Source organism: Odontomachus brunneus, unplaced genomic scaffold (genome assembly GCF_010583005.1).
Source record: "Odontomachus brunneus isolate Ranch 3 - 2012 unplaced genomic scaffold, Obru_v1 Obru_scaffold_027, whole genome shotgun sequence".
NCBI lineage: Eukaryota > Metazoa > Arthropoda > Insecta > Hymenoptera > Formicidae > Odontomachus > Odontomachus brunneus.
Genome location: NW_022639477.1, coordinates 136,626 through 155,572, shown reverse-complemented (window position 1 = coordinate 155,572; position 18,947 = coordinate 136,626). Strand labels below are relative to the sequence as shown.

The 18,947-nt window shown below is 36.8% G+C and overlaps 3 protein-coding genes across 8 annotated transcripts; 2 read left to right on the top strand and 1 right to left on the bottom strand.

Annotated features, from left to right (window-relative positions):
* The first annotated feature begins 289 nt into the window (after nucleotides 1-289).
* Nucleotides 290-7,290, top strand: LOC116842835 (protein king tubby). 2 transcript variants are annotated; one of them, XM_032812577.1, is made up of 9 exons: nucleotides 290-493; nucleotides 829-1,000; nucleotides 1,424-1,559; nucleotides 2,004-2,096; nucleotides 2,316-2,491; nucleotides 2,588-2,755; nucleotides 2,837-3,182; nucleotides 3,363-3,515; nucleotides 3,885-7,290. In XM_032812577.1, the coding sequence occupies exons 2-9, from the start codon at nucleotides 959-961 to the stop codon at nucleotides 4,016-4,018; spliced, it is 1,248 nt and encodes a 415-aa protein (XP_032668468.1). In that variant the 5' UTR covers nucleotides 290-493; nucleotides 829-958; the 3' UTR covers nucleotides 4,019-7,290. The 2 variants fall into 2 exon arrangements, with proteins under 2 accessions (XP_032668468.1, XP_032668467.1); XM_032812576.1 differs by having other exon boundaries at nucleotides 826-1,000.
* LOC116842829 lies at nucleotides 6,893-12,707 on the bottom strand. 2 transcript variants are annotated; one of them, XM_032812563.1, is made up of 7 exons: nucleotides 12,299-12,707; nucleotides 11,779-11,858; nucleotides 11,502-11,650; nucleotides 9,496-11,356; nucleotides 9,201-9,413; nucleotides 8,954-9,015; nucleotides 6,893-8,777 (listed from the first exon to the last, which is right to left on the bottom strand). In XM_032812563.1, the coding sequence occupies exons 1-7, from the start codon at nucleotides 12,421-12,423 to the stop codon at nucleotides 8,583-8,585; spliced, it is 2,685 nt and encodes an 894-aa protein (XP_032668454.1). In that variant the 5' UTR covers nucleotides 12,424-12,707; the 3' UTR covers nucleotides 6,893-8,582. The 2 variants fall into 2 exon arrangements, with proteins under 2 accessions (XP_032668454.1, XP_032668453.1); XM_032812562.1 differs by having other exon boundaries at nucleotides 11,770-11,858; nucleotides 12,299-12,706.
* A 1,482-nt stretch (nucleotides 12,708-14,189) lies between these two features.
* LOC116842836 (nucleosome assembly protein 1-like 1-A) lies at nucleotides 14,190-18,562 on the top strand. Of its 4 annotated transcripts, XM_032812580.1 has the most exons (9): nucleotides 14,190-14,338; nucleotides 15,697-15,895; nucleotides 16,415-16,704; nucleotides 16,840-16,996; nucleotides 17,080-17,217; nucleotides 17,288-17,435; nucleotides 17,515-17,634; nucleotides 17,865-17,990; nucleotides 18,230-18,562. In XM_032812580.1, exons 2-9 carry the CDS (start codon nucleotides 15,701-15,703, stop codon nucleotides 18,238-18,240), a joined length of 1,185 nt encoding a protein of 394 aa, XP_032668471.1. In that variant the 5' UTR covers nucleotides 14,190-14,338; nucleotides 15,697-15,700; the 3' UTR covers nucleotides 18,241-18,562. The 4 variants fall into 4 exon arrangements, with proteins under 4 accessions (XP_032668471.1, XP_032668469.1, XP_032668472.1 ...); XM_032812578.1 differs by having other exon boundaries at nucleotides 17,865-18,562; XM_032812579.1 differs by lacking the exon at nucleotides 14,190-14,338 and adding an exon at nucleotides 14,858-14,877 and having other exon boundaries at nucleotides 17,865-18,562.
* The last annotated feature ends 385 nt before the right edge of the window (nucleotides 18,563-18,947 follow it).

Sequence of the window (18,947 nt, the reverse complement as noted above, 5' to 3'; positions counted from 1 at the left end):
AATTTAACCAAAATTAAAAGCATACTCCAATCAGATTCACGAATTTTACAACAGTTGCAAAATTCGTGAATCTGATTGGAGTATGCTTTTAATTTTGGTTAAATTCAAGAACATATACCAATCAGATTCACGAATTTTACAACAGTTGCAAAGCAGTTTTCTCTGCTAAACGCAGCCATTGACACGGTAGCGCTAAATAGCGCTAATAGCGAGCTTCCTGAACGCACCTTAAGTTAATTTATTTCGTAGTATAACTCAACGGCTAGTCAGAAAAAGGTTGAATCTTGGGTTAGATTAAAAGCCGGATTAGTCAGAGGCATCTGTATCATGACAAACAAAATTCAACAAGCTATAGCTTTGATAAAAATAACAATAACAAGATGGTTCGAAAAACACTTTAAAGCTTGGAATCTTTCGTTTTTATTTATGTCGCGGCCATGACATTATTATTCTCTTTTGACAAATTATATCATGTATTATAATATCGTAAGAAGTGAGTAAACTCTATATTCAGAAAATCTTATGAAAATTAGAGATATTAAGTTATAAGATACTTCTCTTCAGCCATTTCATTATTGCTATTTTTTATATATTTTTGCTATCATTATCGGCTACATTCCGAAATGCACTGCCAGTACTGAAAATGTACAATAGTTCATGTTACGTATATTATAGAATTTCAGTACTGGCAATAAATTTCGGAACGCAGCCATCGTTATCATTATATTATCGTAAATACTTAGGTCATTATATCTATGGTATTCTCGTAACATAAATGTAACCTAACCTAACCTTTCTGTTTGCGAACCCACCATGAATGCCAAGAAGCTATCGGTTCGAGGTTTGACGGTTGCCTAGGTACCGCAAGCGAACAAATGTGTTTGACGTAAACAAAACTGGTTTGTCACGCACGTTCCCGACGTTGTTTGACAGCGAATTTTCATACGAACCGGGAAAGATGACGTCGCTCGATTTGAGACAGCAGAAGCTGGAGCAGCAGGTATATGATTTGAGCATAATAAATAAATTGCGACTTTTATCCGCGAACACGCGAACTCTTCCATGAACGTGTAACCTTGCTTCTTGTACGGTACAGCGACCCATTTAACTTGAAACATGTCACATATACTTAGCGAAGAGACTCGGTGTGTCAAATATTTAAGGAAAATCCGGTTATTTGTGACGCATTGTTGTGTATTTGAGCAACTGGAAGCTTTGAAATCTAAGCTATACTTTCAACGCTCGATGAATAATTAATAAACGCTTAACCTTCAAGTAATAGTAGGTAGTAATGGGTAGCACAGTAGGTTTTGTTTGAATTTTTTTCCTGTTCATGGCACTTCATCTCCATTATTAGTAGTCTATATTATGTTATTTGCTTATTAATATACACCAATTCACTGATATTGTCTGTTAATCGTAGAGGCAACTAATTGCACAGAAGATGAAGCAAAAGAGACAAACTGGTGCCAGTGGAATGGTACAGGCATCTAATGTGTCCAGCGCACAGCTTACAAGCCATTCTACTAGATGGATGAATCCAAACAAGGAACTTCATGGTATCATGAATAAAATATATATTTATCTATATTGTATACATATTGTAAAACTATTATGAATGTGAATGTTATTTATATCAAATATACCTACTAAAACAGAGCTCGGAATTGTTTGCCCGTATCGGCCGATTCTCGAGAGCTACATCTTCTATCTTTCCCTTGCCGCGCGGCGAGTCACGCAACTGACGATCGCTGCTTTCAGCCTCAGAGCCGTTGAGTGTCGCGTTAGCGCTGATCAGCGCGCTTCCCGAACGCATCTTTGGTTGGCACTATATAGATGCGCCCTTTATAATCCCAATGGTTCTGACCTTTTGGAGCCGCGACCATCAGATCCGTGATCCGCCGCGCGCGGCAAGAGGAAAATAGAAGGCGTAGCTCCCGAATCGACCGAAATGGGCAAACAATTTCGAGCTCTGTACTAAAGTATCATTAATATATTTGCAGCTTATGATGGTCCACTTCAGTATACTATGACACAAACAAGTACAGACATAGGACCTTATGCAGAACGTAAAAATAGTGAAGGGACAATTAATGGTAAATTTACATTATATGAAAAATTTAAATTCACTTTGATTCACATTGATGAAAAAAAATCAACTCTTATTTATCTATATTTGCAAAAAACTACGAGTATCTTCAAAATACGAGCACAATCAAAATACAAAAATTATAATTATAAGAATTAAAAATTATACAGAAATATCTAGACATTTTATTTGTAATAATTATTAATCATTAATATTTTTTTGATAGCAATAGCTAATGAGAGAAGTTTATACGAAAGTTCGCAAAGTGCTGATTGCGCTGATGAGGAATCATCACCTGTAGATTTACATTCGCCTTCAGAAACTCTGCCATGTTCTTCACCACTTCGAGTAGCACCATCAGAGGGATCCAATACTCTCATTAGTAGAGACAATAATTCTTCGGTATATCGTATAATTTTCAATTATGATATACAAGTATCAAGTATATCAAGTATATGCGTATAAGAGTAATAATTGCTTGACGTTTTACACTCACAGAGTCCAGAGTTAGAAGGAAATGTGGAGGGAAACATTGAGCAATTCGTATTACAACCGGCGAATAAGAAAATGCATTACAAGTGTCGAATAACGCGCGACAGGAAAGGAATGGACCGCGGCCTTTACCCAACTTACTTTTTGCACTTGGAGCGTGACTACGGGAAGAAGGTACGTTTGCATGCGCTTGTTCTGCCCTCTCAGTCGGTCCTCTATCGTACATTGCAGATATACACCGATTGTACATTACAGATCTTCTTATTGGCCGGTCGGAAACGAAAAAAAAGTGCAACGAGCAATTATTTAATATCGACCGATCCAACGGATCTCTCGAGAGGCGGAGAGTCCTACGTCGGTAAGCTACGATCGAATCTACTGGGGACGCAATTCACGGTGTTCGATAACGGCTACTCGTTGATGAAGGACGACAAGCGCGACGAACGTTTCAGTCCGCGACAGGAATTGGCTGCGGTGGTATACGACACGAACGTTCTAGGTTTTAAAGGACCGCGCAAGATGACCGTCATTATACCGGGTATGACACCCGACCAGAAGCGAGTGGAGATATGTCCGCGGGAAGAATCGGACACCTTAATTGGTAATTATGAATTTATATGTAAAAAAAAACAAAAATAGTGCTGTAAGTTTATTTAATGCAGATGACGATCTGTATTAAACAATTTAAATAACAATGTGCTAACATGTTAACACATAACATTATGTGATAACAAAAAAATTACATATATGTAATGTTGTGCAATGAATTTCTTATTTCAAGAACGTTGGAAATTGAAACATATGGACAATTTGATAGAGTTACACAATAAAACTCCCGTATGGAATGACGACACGCAATCTTATGTATTGAATTTCCACGGGCGAGTGACTCAGGCATCTGTAAAAAATTTCCAAGTCGTCCACGACAGCGACGGTAAGACAAGATTCAATATTCTTTGTACTTTGAAGAGAACACTTGAGTAAAACAATTTCTAATCTATCTTTTGTTTATTCGTCTAATTATATAGAGTATTTGACGATTACATAAAATGCTCGTGTACATATACATTATATCAAATTTAACAAAAAAGTTCTCTACCATTTTCTTTCTAGATTTTTAGTTATTAATTAAAAAAAAAGACTAAAGATCTACGTGGTTATTTGATAAAAGGCTTTTTTGTTTTTTTTTTCAGTTTGATCTAATGTATAACTACACAACATAAAATGTACTTAGCGTCACACATACATTAAATTACATACTGTGGTAATATTGTTGTTAACGTTTGGAATTTAATATTTTCAGTGGATTACGTTGTGATGCAGTTCGGACGTGTCGCAGAGGACGTTTTCACGATGGACTACAGATTTCCTCTTTGTACGGTCCAGGCGTTTGCCATCGCTCTAAGTAGTTTCGACAGTAAATTGGCGTGCGAATAACGACGCAGCTCGACGTATACAGTCGCACGTGAACTGTCAGTTCTAAGTATATACTACTGTCCTAAGAGTTACTATACCATTCTAAATCGATAGCTTTGTAATGGACAATCATTAGATATTACGGTACGTGTGAATGATATTACAGTGTGTACCGAACTGTTTTATAAGAACTCTACTACAAGTCGTGACGCGAGAATCACTCTGAATGTGTGTTCACTTTTTCGTATTTCGTGTAACGAATCTATTTCTATTCTCGAAATGTATAATGGCGACTTCGACGTTATTCATGATACATCGATATGAAACTGTTGAATATGCACGAGAATGTTGGTATATTTTTTTTTAGTATCGCACATTATGTTCTGATCATTTTTCATAATTTAAAATTGATTATCGATGGATTTATATATAATTTTAAAAATAATTTATTATGCGCGCGCCTCATTTCGTGGTCAATGAAACTGAATTTTTTGGCCGATAATTCGGAAACTGCAGTGCGGTTTGACATTTTTATAGAACATTCGACATATCCTCATGAATGATAATTGACATGTAAAGTGTTTGTAAATGATAAGTCATAAGTATGATATGATTTTACAGTGCCTTCGCATAATATTTACTGCACGTTAAAAGAAATCATATCTATGAATCTTTTTGTTATTGGTTAAAAATAATGAAGCTATTTACCAGTATAAAAACAGCACCTAATATAAATTTCACGAAGAGAAACGTCATCGTTAAATGATTGAAAACGAAAACGGTATAGAAAATGTAATAAAATGACACATTTATAAGCATTAATATTTAATATTTAAAATCGAATTAATATCTAATACTTGAAATTGCAAAATTAATTGATGTAAAAGATTTACAATACTCCTTACACGAGATATATCTCATGATTATATTTTTAATTTATACAATACTCTCTTGATGTGTAATAATCAGTTAATATTTCCACTGATATCAAGAGTATATTTACATCACCGACTTCTTATCACTATAATAACGTGGAGATGTGCAATTTTTCACAATTACTAGAACACTTAATCAATATTTAAACATATGAGCACAGCACAGCATTAGTCAGAATATACATCTTCATCGTATTCTCTCTGATGACAAATCCATTCAGTATTATACTACAAGAATTGACATTTTTTACCAACAGTGAAAGTAACACTGATCAGTATTATGAAAATGATACTGACATCATCTTAGTGTATAAATTATTTAATATTTCAGATTATTTCGTATACAGTAATATATATTCATATTATGCACTCATACATTCATATATATTCATGTATTAAGTATTTATATTGTACAGGGTGTTTTCTATTTCAACAGATTTCAAAAGTGTATACTTGAAACAAAAAAGAAACATTCATGAACAAGAAGAGAAGAACATCCTGTATATATAACATATATTAATATTATTTATGTAATGTAATAATCAACGGTTGCTCTCTTACATTATGTTGTAAATTTAACGTGACATTTCAAAACTAATTTAAGACGGCGTCCAAAGCTAATTAAAAACGATTGCATATTATTATTATATTATTACGTACACACCACACACACACACACACACATATATATGTGTGTGTGTGTGTGTGTATATGTGTATGTACGTGTACTAGTTAAATATTGGTATATAAGAAAACGACCAAAGTATTTTTACTGAATTTTTCACACGATCTTTTGTAAGCACAAAACATGATGGTTGTTTAAATATATTGTCAGATGGTTAGACAACATCCGACATAGAGCTATTGTTTAATCATCTGAATACTGATTACAACGGTAGCTTTTAATATGCAACAACATGTTTGGCGAATTGTCACAACATAATTGTCGCAATACTACTTTAAGTAGATATTTGTATCATATCAACGAACGCTAATTTCCTAATTTGTATCTGCAATTTCACTGTATTCGCGTTTGTTGTACGTTGTTTATATTACGAATCTTTTCACATTTCACATTCCGTAATTATTATAGACATATGCAATTTTTGTACCATCATCTATGTGTATGAGTTCCATTGGTTTGTTTCAACGAAATGTGTATTCAACATTGTTAAATTCTGTGCATATTATTTGTATATTCTATACGCTACCATTACTAAAACTCATTGATTTGTATCTCCATTTGCGTAATTAATCACCAAATATTTATCGGAGGGCAAAGGCATTTTGCATATTAGACACACAACACGATTATATGTTTATCTACCCGTAATTGAAGAGTATATCTAGTCTTTCATTGTGTATTAATGTTATATTTGGTACGTTATGTAACATAATAAGTTGTTCATTGTCTTCACACACAGTAACGTATAGAAGATGAGAGAAAATTACAATAAAGTCCACATGCTTCTCTGAGAGCGGTGCATCAGTTTATCTTTCACTCGCCCAGTTTTTGCAATTAAAAAATGCTGTTGCTGAAGAGAAAAATATATGTAAAGAAATTTTAATATATGTAAAGAATCATTATAACTGTGTATCTCTATCACAGGTATTATTCAATTAAATATGGAAGAACATTTTTTTTCTTTTCCTTTAAATTATCGCCTATTGAAAACGAATGCATTGCATACAATTCTAATAGTATAGATAAGACACATGGAGAAAGAGAGAGAGAGAGAGAGAGAAAGATATGTAATATAACATATTATTTATTATTACAAGATTTATAAAAGAAGGTAACATTAAATATTCCCAGCGTTATTTGGGCAGTAAAACTCGTTAGATTAGTGAGCGCGTTTTCTTAATTTCTTGTATTTTTTCATATATAAAAAACGTTGTATCTTGATTAATACAATAAAGGCACTTAAGGTCTAGCACTCTTATATTGACATAAATAAGATTTACGATACGACAATCACTTTTCGCTTTATTATTTACAATGAGCATACAGTAGTTTTAAATCTGGTTCACGATTAAAATCAATAACTTGAGTAGGTTTGCGTCACACGCTGCCCGCTAGAATAAACGTCAACAACATAAGAATGCAACTAAATATCCTTGCACTTAAATTGTAGGATAGCAATCGTTCGTGATATAGAATCTTATGATATATTTCTCATAATAGAAAAATGTTAGTTCTTTTTTTATATTAATATAATTTTCGCTACAGTATAGGGTGATAAATTGTAATTGACAATTGTTTTAGAATATTTAAGTTAACTTAGAAGTTTGCTCAGCGTTTTCTCTCGGTGTGAACAAAAAAAAAAGAGTATGCAAATATTGTTATCCGTTTATGTAGTGCCACTACAAAAAGGAGTCTACAACAAATCGAGAGACACAGTTTTCTCTGCTTGCATTTTTAATAATTATCAATGTATAAAAGTGTGAAAACCTTCACTACAAAATGTATATATGCATCTACATGCGACTCTATTACAACACATAAGATCACAAAATATTTTTTTACGATATGTGTTTTCTGTTCAAAATATCGAATATATATTCAATGTATATTTCATATCAATTGGTTTTCAATGCTCGATCTGTTCAAAGACAGAACAAATGATATGCAGGACGCCGGTCGAACAATTCCTTTACGCTACATATCAAATTTTTTTAATTCATTTGTGAACGTGTAAACGCGATGGTATGTCCCAGGCGATTTGGCGAAACGTCGTAACAAGCGGGTCCATCGAGAAGAGAGTTTACACTGCCAAATAGGACGGAAACGGGAGTTAGAACTTCGCGCGTAAAGATTGTGTCGGTTTACATTTGCAGTCTTTCAGTATATGCGTTCTTTAACGTGCGGCCGATTTATCACTCGGTACTCTAACAGAAAACATTAAAAACAACTTCTATAATCGCTATAATTTTTTAACGCTATATATTGTTTTTATATACAAATATTTTAAATTTATTGCTGTTGTTTGTACTAACTATCGTGCGAGAGACGTCTCTTCTTCGGTTTCTCGTGCAAAGTACCGAATAGAAATATTAATTTTCTACAACTCATAGAAATTACAAACAACATCAATACCGCGTACATCTTGGTGGTTTTTTGGCAACGACAATTTATAACTTAAATAATTTAATTCATGGAACAGATTAGCATATCTTTTGTTTCTTTTCTTTTTTTTTTTAACTTCACGCTTAACAAACTTCCAAAGTTTATTTTATACGTTTGTGTAAATAATACAAGGCTCGACATTTTCCCATTGCGTATCAGCAAGAAGATTACGCTTCGAATCGTAAAAAAAGAATGCATCTACGCATTATATGAAAGTAATAACGTGACACGCAATATCTCACGACATTATTAATTTTCTTACAAATGGAATACAAACAAGCAAACACATGCAAATATTGTATATTAATAGTAATATCCCCCTTTTCTAGTCGCGTTTTATAGTTTTATCGACTTGGAAGCTCAATAATACTGAATTTTTATTGGTTTTGAGAAGAAGCTTCATTGTTATATAATGGAACTAAAAATAATCAGCTACTAATCACCCCGCACTAGTAAAGATTCAACTAAACATTCGTGCGTAAAAAGTCTCTCTCGCTTCTACAAATTTGTAGTAAACGGAATCTCACGTGTATCCCTTTCTCAGATCAGCTTGATTAGCTTTCGCATTATTCGGTCTGACGAATCTGAGAGCCGGTATACGCGACGCGGGTCTAGGAATTCCGCTTATCACAGCAGATGGTTTGCTACCGGTACCCCAATTAGTTGGTTGTCTTAACCGAGTCTTATTTTCAATTTTAGGCACTACTTGATTCGGACCCTGTAAGTTAACACATTTATAGGAATCAAACAACAAGTCTGGCAGCAAATATTCACATAACTCATGCATCTAACAGACGATATGATGATCGAAATAAAATTGGCCAGCTGTTAATTTGTGAAATACATCAGAGGCTTAATTTTTTAATATTCAAATAAGATCACATAAAAACGTACCTGTGTCTTACCAGCTACCGCAACTTCATCCTTTACTTTTCCTGTGTTACTTTCAGAATTCCCTTAAACAACACAAGTACATTTTACTCGTTTATTGGCAATTACTTTGATCAAAATATAAATTATGCACTAATTCTTGAACACTTTCTTTTCCTCCAAAAAGATTAAATATAAGAGAGTAAAGTTAAATATAAGAATAAAAAAAGAATATATATATATTGAAATTTATCTAAAATTATTTAGTTACCGTCGTTGTTTAAGACATGACTAGACCCAGTGGGACTTAGTAGTGGAGAGCTGCATTTTATATTCACATTTGCACTCAGCAACGAATGCGTGTCAATCTCGCCATGTTCTATACCATTCTTTAGAATCGGTGATGGTAAATTTATCTTCGTTTCGACCCAAGTGTTTTCTAGAACACGTTTATGCGGCTTGGGCGCAGAATCCTGCTTCAAACCTGAAAGAATGCGAGTTCAACATCGGATTATGCATCTCGTGAGAGATCCTCGACAAGGAAACGAGCTGACTTTAATGCTTACTCTCTTCTTGCATTCGTACCAGCTGATGCAACTGTTCTATATTCATCGTGCCTTTGTTGCATGAATTGTGACTGCTGTCGGAGCACGTGCTAAGCCTGTCGTCCAGGTCGGGAGCGCTGTGGGCACTTTGCGTGCTCTCTATACTCTCCGTCGAGCCGGTCACGACCTTCGCCGAGAATTCGCTATTCTTCACGTTTACTTCGACGAGTCGTTGTTCAGAGCCGCTCTTCAGCTTGCCGAAGGGGTGCAACTTACTACTTGCCAGACTCGACTTCTCCACATTTTGCATGATATTAGGCTGCGAGCCCTTGATATATCCGGCGTTGAATAAACTCGTGCTGCCAGACAGACTGACGGTGGACCTCAGAGAGCTCGAGACGAGATTCGGATTGGACTTCTGCAAAAACTGCGGTAACTTCGAAAACATCCTGGCGTTTCTCTTTGGCAGCGCTTTAGGCAAAGGTTTGCAGAACGTGCTATCCATATTTAGACGCGCCACTTCTGTATTATTTTCGACGATGTTCTCAACACCTCCATTGTTCTTCTCGACGGGGTTGTTGTTACTCTTCTTTGTGAAGGTGTAAAACTTACGATCCGCTGTCAAGTCTCTCTGAGGCACGGCTATAGTTGTATCACGTTCTCTACACTGATTCTTCGCTATTGCTGTTGTCGTCAGTGTCGATTTTCTGTACGTGTGATATCGATTCTCCAACGGAAAGACGCTGGCTGCGATTTTAGCATTTTCGTTGTGGGCTACGTGAGCATCCTCCTTGGTGTCCCTCGAGCCACGCTGATCGCCTATAACATGGTTGTACGTGACGTCGAGCCTACGCTCGTCGCTTCGGCGAATCTCCGCCAACAACTCCTTCCGCAATGACGTAGGCGCTTTCAACGTGGAATATAGACTTGGTCGCTGTTGTTCCGAATGCTTCACCGCGAGTTTCGACGTGGGATTTAACGCGTTCGAATGTATAGGCGTAGATTGACCGCAAATAGGCATCGTGAAAGACACATCCAAGACGTCTTCCCCGTCTTGTGCCTCGAAAAGCACTGCGGTTTCGTCGCTTGGAGCGTTGCAAGTTACGTCGAGTTTCATCTTATTCGCGTGCACTGTGTTCTTATACGCATCGCTCTTCACCGACACCATTGTATCTTGGCTACCAGCGGATTTGGCTGTCGATAGATATGTAACGTTCAATGGATCAATACTGTTACTTGCCTGATTTTGCAATTGTGCGAAATTACCATCAGTGTTAGGCTCGGTTGTGAAGATGGAAGACATAGTGGCCCCGTCAGTGTTCTTTTTATAAAGATTCGATGGCAACGCTGACGCTTGGTCAGAAGCTGCAGCATCATAGGTTTCGTTTAAGCCTATATCCAATGGAGCAGAGTCCTTGCAGAACGTGTCGTTCAGAGTATTTACGCGATACGTTTCGTTCGGTGAAATTAGATTGTTGTCGCTTTGCATCACAAACGTCGCATCAGGATCATTAGGGTTTGATTTTTCTTGCACATTGCTATGCCGATGAGTGACTTGTTGACCATTGGTGTCCTTACGCGTTACTAGTGTTACATTATCTTCGGTGAACGTAGATTCGTTCACGGAGCCGATAATAGATGTATACAAAATAGAAGGCTGCGACATACTCATCAGAGGATCATTGAATTCAGGCTCACCTAAGTTTATAAATGAATCAATTCCTTTAGATTGCGACATGTTCAAGAAGACCTCCATACTCTCTTGTCCTGATTTTGACAAATTTTCATTAGACAATACATTTACAGTCGCTTTGACAGATGGCTTGAGCATCAGCGGTACTGATTCCTTGTTTTCTATCGATGTAGATGAAAATTTCCCCATCTATCAAGCAGAATTATAAGGTGTTAATTTGTAAAATGCAATGAAATTTTTAATATTTTAATTTGTAAGTAAATATAATTTACCTCAAAAGATTACTATAATGTGACTTTTGTATCTATGATCTTACGAATGGGTAAACACTTACATTTTCAGTGTGCGTATCATCTAAATTTTGTGGCTTCCATATATTTGTAACACAACGTGGCAAATTTTCAAAAATGGATTCAAAACTCATTCGTGATGTTCGTTTTTTGGGTCTTGTAAATGTTCTGGTGTCAATGCATTTTTTGTTACCTAAACACAAATTAAATTTAGTATCAATAATGCAATACATAGTTTTTGAGATACAAGTGTATAGATGAAATTGAGAATATTTGACAAACAGTTAAATATAATATTATCATGTTTTATACTTCGAACACCTAATTCTGGTTCTGTTTTCAGCCAGGTGTATAAATCCTGAATTGTTGATTCAGTTGAACATCGCGGTGGCATGTACAACCTAAAAAAACAACAGTCAACATCAGTTTAACCATTTTGCTGTAAATTAAATTATACTTAAAGAAGAAACTAAAACAAAATATATAAATAAGCTAACAGAAAAAAAAAGTATAAGATATCTTAAAGGAATATAATAAAAATTACCTTTTAGGTAACATTTTTTAATGAAATTATACTAAATATATATATATATAAACTTTTCAAACAAACTACACAATAATTAATGTTTTATTTCTATGAATAATGAACACTTGCTTGCACTCATAACACTTGTCAAAGCTTATTACTCATAAGAATACTTAATTCCAAACACGACATATAAACCTTCAACAAATTTGCATTAACAAAGATGAAGAAATCTAAGAAGTTAATATAAAACAAAAATATAATTTGTTTTAGAAAAATCGGACTAAAGAAAAAAAACGTACAAGTAACACTTACCAATCGTCGTTGTCATCGAACTCCAAGTGCGACAGGTCGATGCGGTCGAGCTCGTTGACGAGACAGCCATCGTAGGTGTATTCTGTGCGCGCTATCTCCTCCGGATTCGTCGTGTCCGTTGACATATTTCGCGGCGGCGGCGGGTATTATCGAATCGAACGTATGAGTAGACACATATTTCACGGTTCAAGGAACGCTCGGACCGAATTTGCGTTCTAAAATAATTCCACTGGAGAAAAGAAGGGAAATTCCACACGCCGAAAGTGATTACACGACGACGACGACGACGACCACGACGATGACGACGGCGACACGATGCACATAGGCGCTGCAATTGGCAAAAAGAAGTCAAAGCTGTCAGCCCAATTTCATCACGAACATAACCATGACGTGCGTACGCGAAAGCAAGAACTTCGATATTTTTGGTTCCCTGTCACGGTGTGCAAATGCTCGGAATTATAGATGTCGCACTGAATAATAAATTTAAACTGGACTCCAAAAAAATTCAACACTCCGACAGGCCGCAAACTTTCTCATTGGTGGGCCGACTGTCTATGTTGCGCGTATCTACGACACAAGAGGTCACTAAAATTCGACAGACGGCAAACCTCAAAGCGAGCTTGGCGCTCTCACGTCGCACTTTTTACTATGGTCAACCGTTACCAGAAGCAGCTACGCGTAGGACCGGAGGGATTTCTCGCGCATGCGCGGCAACGTAAGCGACAGATGAACTGTTCCAGTAGCGTATGCGAGTTATTGAAAACAAGGTACGGTTAAGGTGCCATTACATGGAAGCATTCGAGCGTCAAACCCGTACACATCTTTGCGCAGAAATCTAAGGCCTGGTTGCACCAACATTATTTTGGCTTTAAACGAAACTTAAACATATATCTATCTTTATCTTTCTCTCTATATAAATAAAGATAGACATATATTTAAGTGTCACTTAAAACCAAAATAACGTTGGTGCAACCGGACCTCAACCGTTCAAATTTCAGCGCTTGACACTGTTAAGATGCCTTTACATGGGAGCATCGAACGTCGAGTGTTAAAGCGGTAGCCAATCAATGTGCCACTTTTCGCAAGAACTACAAGTATACTTCTGGAACTTGATACGTTCATTGGTTAACGCTTTAATGCTCGACGCTGGAACGTTCCCATGTATTGGCACCTTTAGAGTAATGTCTTTCTTTCTGCGAATATTTGTAACACAAAACCTTTTTTTTTGTTTTGCTCATATTGCATTTGCAATTAGTGATATTAATCCAATTAACTCCACGTTTTGTTTGTAATATTTGTTACTGATAATGCTATTGCATTTTAACCCACATAGCAGAAGTGTCCAAAATATATCAAGGGATATTCTAAAGATATATTTGGAATATGTGATATTTTCAAGATATTCCTATGTGTATTTGGGACATTCCTGCTGTGTGGGTAATAACTAAAAATAATGCCGATAATTAATAGACATTTTGTAATGTCTTACAATTTTTTCTGAATTGCTGATAACTGTCTCGAAATTCAACTGACAGTTCAGTATACAATCAAATTAATTTTGCGTTTCAGCAACAACTCACTATTATTATATTACTACGCATATGCTCAACGCTTGACGCTCGACGCTTCTATGTAAAAGCACCTTTAAAGTTGTGTACAAAAAAAGGAACATAAAACGTCAAAGGAGGATCGCGCGAGATCTTCGCTGACTGTCAACGTGCGCAACAAGCGCGATAGAAATTCTTTATTTTGGCGTTCAACTAGACGTGACTAACTAAAACGTTAATATGCGCGCGCTGTGGACATAACCGACGACAAGAAGACATCAGAGGGAACCCCATAAGGTACCCTCTACGTCACATTCGCGCACGAGTCTGCCGAGGTAGTCACGTGGACAGCTGCACATAGGGACGGCCGAGTGGTGGGAAAAGTTTCTCCACCTGGCATCGTTGGTACCGGTTCTCATAATCCGTTGTTCATTCCCTGCTTTGGTTCGCTCCGGTTCGGTGTTCTCCTGCAAATCGTCCACGCGATACAAAGGTACGTATGAGCACGCGGTGGCGGATTGTCACCCCTTCTCGTCATCGCCGAGGAACTTGATTTCTTGTCACATCGCTCGCTTGTTCGCCATCCACTCGTCCGCACGCACGTACTCGCACGCATGCACATTTACCGACGTGTTACATTGTTACTCATCGTGCGCACATTGCTGGCATCCGCGCACCGCCACCGTCCTGCTCTTCTTTCTCGTTTCGTCGTCGCCTCTACCCCGCGGATTTTCTGGTCATCTATGTATACATTTTCTCATGTCGCGCGATCAAGCCCTCTCGACTGAATTCTTCGCGCCGATACCGCGAACGGCGTCCTCGGACGATCGTCTCATCGACTGTCCCCCGCGTGCTCTTCGTGCGCTTTGTCGCCAACGTGGTTTTGCGTCGAATTCGCCGCCAACAGCGCTCTCCCTTTATTTTCGCGAGGCCGAAATAACCTTTTGCGAGCGCGCCGTGCTACGAAACGTCAATCCCGCGCGCCAACACTTTGTACGATTCTGCCTCAAGAGATATCTCGAGAGCAAACCTGTAAGTCATTCTGCTACTTTTTTTTTTCCTCGTATTCCGCAACGAGATTGTGCGGCTCCATTCGCAGTTTCACTCCTTGCTCGTCTTCGCGGATTCTGATCATGTCGTAGCGCGGCACGTTCCGCGGATAACGTCGCGACACGATACTTGGCGCATTTCCATCGCGTATCCGTCCGAAGAACTCGAGAATCTTACGATTCAGAGCGATTTATCTCGTGTAGCTGTTATACCGTGTTCCACGTATATTCTAAGATAGCAGGTTTTATTTTTCTTCTTTTTTTGCTGAACCTTGAACTCGCTTCTGTTATACTCGATCATTAAATATATAATTTGTTTGCTAAAAATGAAGTGCAAAAGGTAGTTTTCTTTCACTATAAATTACGTATGTATGTATATAACGATTTAACTACTTACATCGCTGTGTTCTTCCCATTCAAGTTATATTGAGCAAATGAAGTCGAATACACACCTGCTAATCTAGCTGCTTGATTCCTTTTACAGCTGTCTGTTTTTAGTTTTTACATAGAACCAGCAATGTACATTTCTCTGTGAGTTTTAGCACCGCTTTAGTGTGGACTAAGTGAATTGGAACTACTGCATATTGTACAATACGATATATACATAGAATTCTCAGTCTACGTAAAATTCCACAAAATTGTTTTGTTGCTTAGTTGAGAAAAGGGTCACAGTAAGACGAACTCTCACGACTTCCGAAGGGAAAGACGACCTTCTAAATGAATATCTCTAAATTCCTCGAGCCTCTCTTTTATCCAGATTGTCCCGCGTAGAGTTTTCACAAGGATATATTTGACTTTGTAGTAAAATGACAACCGATCCGGAACGCGCTGCCAATGCAAGCGATATGGATTCCGTTGAAGGTGAAGATAGTAACAACGACGTGGGGTTCAAGGTGAATTCGTCCGGACGTCCGATCAGGGCGTCCGCAATTTTACGTAGTACTGATGGTGCGATGTTAGGTGCTCTTCAACATTTGCCTGCACAAGGATTGGATTTAGAGGTATTACTTCTTCCGTGTCCTGCAAAAAATTCGACGAACTACACTCTCGCACATCTATACACATCGTATATTACGTACATTATGCAACGATATTGTAAATGTCTTTCTCTAATTGCATGTTTCCTAATGCTTGTTAACTCCGATTTTATATTTTACACAGCCAATAAGTGATGTTTAGTCATTTTTTTTTACTTTTTTTTCTTCCTTTTTTTATTTTTCATTCAATTTCTTTTTAATTTTTCAATCAAAGCTAGCCATTTTGTTGATTTAAATCTAATCCATTATTTTACCATTAATTCGCGGAGAGTATTTGTTGACTTGTAATTTTTGCCTTAACAATTAACCAGTTCAAATTGAAAAGCAATGGCAGCAAAATATTTTAATTATCATTATAAAAAATCGGTTTTTGTAATAAAATATCAAGCAATATATTGGAGTATATGTTTGGTTGTGTCTGCATTGGTTCATTTGACTACAATTGTATGGACATAAGTTTCTCAAAGGCAATTACATTTTTAGCAAATGCAGTCTCTTCCTGCTCCCGTTAAACGCAGGATTAAAGCACTGAAACAACTACAGCTTGTCACTACTAATATTGAAGCCAAATTCTATGAAGAAGTTCATGCTATGGAATGTGAGTACTATAAAATGTGTGCACCTTTGTACGAAAAGCGAAGTGAGATAATATCTGGTGCGTACGAACCAACGGATGAACAATGTGCTTGGGAGAGCGATGAGGACGAAGAAGGTCTGAGCAACGACTTGAAAACCAAGGCGAAGATCGAGGATAATCAAGAGAAGAAAGATGAGTACGTTCTCGGAATAAAAATAATATGTTGCTTATTTGTAATTTTTTCTATTTGCAAGCCAGAATCTTGATCCATTTAAAGATGTATTAATAATTAATCAATGCAAATTAACGAATTTTTATTAAATGACTGCAGAACGGATAACGAAGCCGATATTAAGGGTATCCCAGATTTTTGGCTAACAATATTTAAGAATGTAGGTACATTAGCCGAGATGGTGCAAGAACACGACGAGCCAATCTTGAAACATCTAACTGATATTAAAGTGAATTTTCTGAGATCAAGTCCAATGGTGAGTCGTAATACGATATGAATACAATCAATCGCACTTGGTAACGTTTAAAGAGATCTAAATTAAAATTAACACTTCCTTAGGGATTCATTCTCGAGTTCTATTTCACACCCAATGAATACTTTTCGAATACAGTACTCACTAAAGAGTACATCATGAAATGTGCTCCTGAACAAAACGATCCTTTCAGTTTCGAAGGACCTGAGATCTATAAATGCAAGGTACACTTCTTATTTAACTCTATTAGTTCTCAAGCGATAAAACATAACTAAAAGTGAGTGTTTCTTCCAGGGTTGTACGATTGATTGGAAAAAGGGCAAGAATGTTACGATAAAGACTATCAAAAAGAATCAAAAACATAAATCCCGAGGATCTATGCGTACCGTGACCAAAGTTGTCCGGAATGATTCTTTCTTTAATTTCTTCACTCCACCAGTTGGTAAATACAAACCTTACATGTTTCTTCTTCGCGTTATTTTGCATCAATCTCGCTTATTTCTGATAAACGCTCGTTTCAGTGCCAGATGATGCAGATGCTGATTTAGATGATGAAACCCAAGCTTTATTGACCAGCGACTTCGAAATAGGTCATTACATTAGAGAACGTATAGTTCCTAGAGCCGTGCTCTATTACACAGGTAATATCCATGTATATATGTTACAAATTATTTAATTTATTACAAACTCTTATTTAACAAGTAAAAAATAAATATAGAAAGGATAATATTACACATGCATGCACGTATGCACCTTTCCTTTTCACTTATTTTTGTAGAATTAATATATAAGATCGACTAACGAAAGTATTTTAATTTCAAAATGTCAGAGTAACAGTGCGTGTAAATAATTTCCTCATAATTTATTTCAGGCGAAGGTTTAGAAGATGAGGATGAGGATTACGAGGAGGAAGAAGGCGATGATGATGATGATGATGATGAAGACGAGGACGAGGATGACGAAGAAGAGGCGTCCTCTCCTACTAATGCGCCTTCAGGTGGGAAACAGGGCAAAGATTTCAATGAGTGTAAACAACAGTAGAATAACAATTTAACAAGTTGTGATGTAATGAAAGGATTCATCATTTACACATTGCATACGTGCAAACAGCAACACACACACACACACATTAACGAACACGATCCCGATAACTGCCTAGATAATCCTGCACCTTACAGCTCCAATGTAATCCCTGTTTGTATCAACCATCTAATCATATCATATCTCGTATTCCAGATCAAGCCTAGATTCTTCAACATACCGGTGATACAAAAAACAAAAAATGAAAGAAATTACGCGTACCACACTTCCCCCTTACTCGCTGTTGACGATGAGTAGAATATACGCCTCATTACCTGCTAAGATCTAATGTCATAAGTATAATAGATCTGCTCCGCTCTCGAATACACACAGATTATTGTCATTTTTAATTGCTTCATTTTATACTATTGTTACGTTTATATACGCAGACAGAGGTTGTTTGAATTCTTTTTCGAAACGCACGTTGCTCTATGGACAAATTTTTGGGTACTGTTGAAGCATTTTTAATACAAAAGTGGAAAAAAGAAACTCGCTGTTTTGTGATCTTCTTTCTTTATTCCTTTGTGAAAATCTTCCCGCCGAAGCGTTCATAGAGAGAATCAGTTAAGTTTTTCTTTTTTTTTTTATATTTACAATTGTATATTAATGCTTTCGTCGATTAATGCGCATTCGTTCGGAAACGTTTGGCAACAATTAACAATTTCGCAATGTTACGTTGAAACGGCTCCGAATGATGCTTTAGAGCCATGTTATACGAGTGATTCTCAGTCGCGCTGTAACCAGCAGCGCGAATGTAGCGCACTTGAATCTCCTATAAATCTCTACAGGAAAAAATTTTAAATGATTTCTTGTAGCCCATTGATAGCAGCGTGATTGAGTCGTAGTCCTCGTATATCATGGCTCTTAGTTATAA

Coding starts and splice junctions, on each gene's coding strand:
- LOC116842835 (XM_032812577.1), top strand. CDS start 959: ATGACGTCGCTCGATTTGAGACAGCAGAAGCTGGAGCAGCAG. Junction 2,756..2,836: donor AGCGTGACTACGGGAAGAAG/GTACGTTTGCAT, acceptor TGTACATTACAG/ATCTTCTTATTGGCCGGTCG. Junction 3,516..3,884: donor AGTCGTCCACGACAGCGACG/GTAAGACAAGAT, acceptor TAATATTTTCAG/TGGATTACGTTGTGATGCAG.
- LOC116842829 (XM_032812562.1), bottom strand. CDS start 12,423: ATGTCAACGGACACGACGAATCCGGAGGAGATAGCGCGCACAGAATAC. Junction 11,859..12,298: donor TTCGATGACAACGACGATTG/GTAAGTGTTACT, acceptor TTGTTTTTTTAG/GTTGTACATGCCACCGCGAT. Junction 11,357..11,501: donor ATGATACGCACACTGAAAAT/GTAAGTGTTTAC, acceptor TCTGCTTGATAG/ATGGGGAAATTTTCATCTAC.
- LOC116842836 (XM_032812578.1), top strand. CDS start 15,701: ATGACAACCGATCCGGAACGCGCTGCCAATGCAAGCGATATGGATTCC. Junction 16,705..16,839: donor AATCAAGAGAAGAAAGATGA/GTACGTTCTCGG, acceptor AAATGACTGCAG/AACGGATAACGAAGCCGATA. Junction 17,635..17,864: donor AGCCGTGCTCTATTACACAG/GTAATATCCATG, acceptor AATTTATTTCAG/GCGAAGGTTTAGAAGATGAG.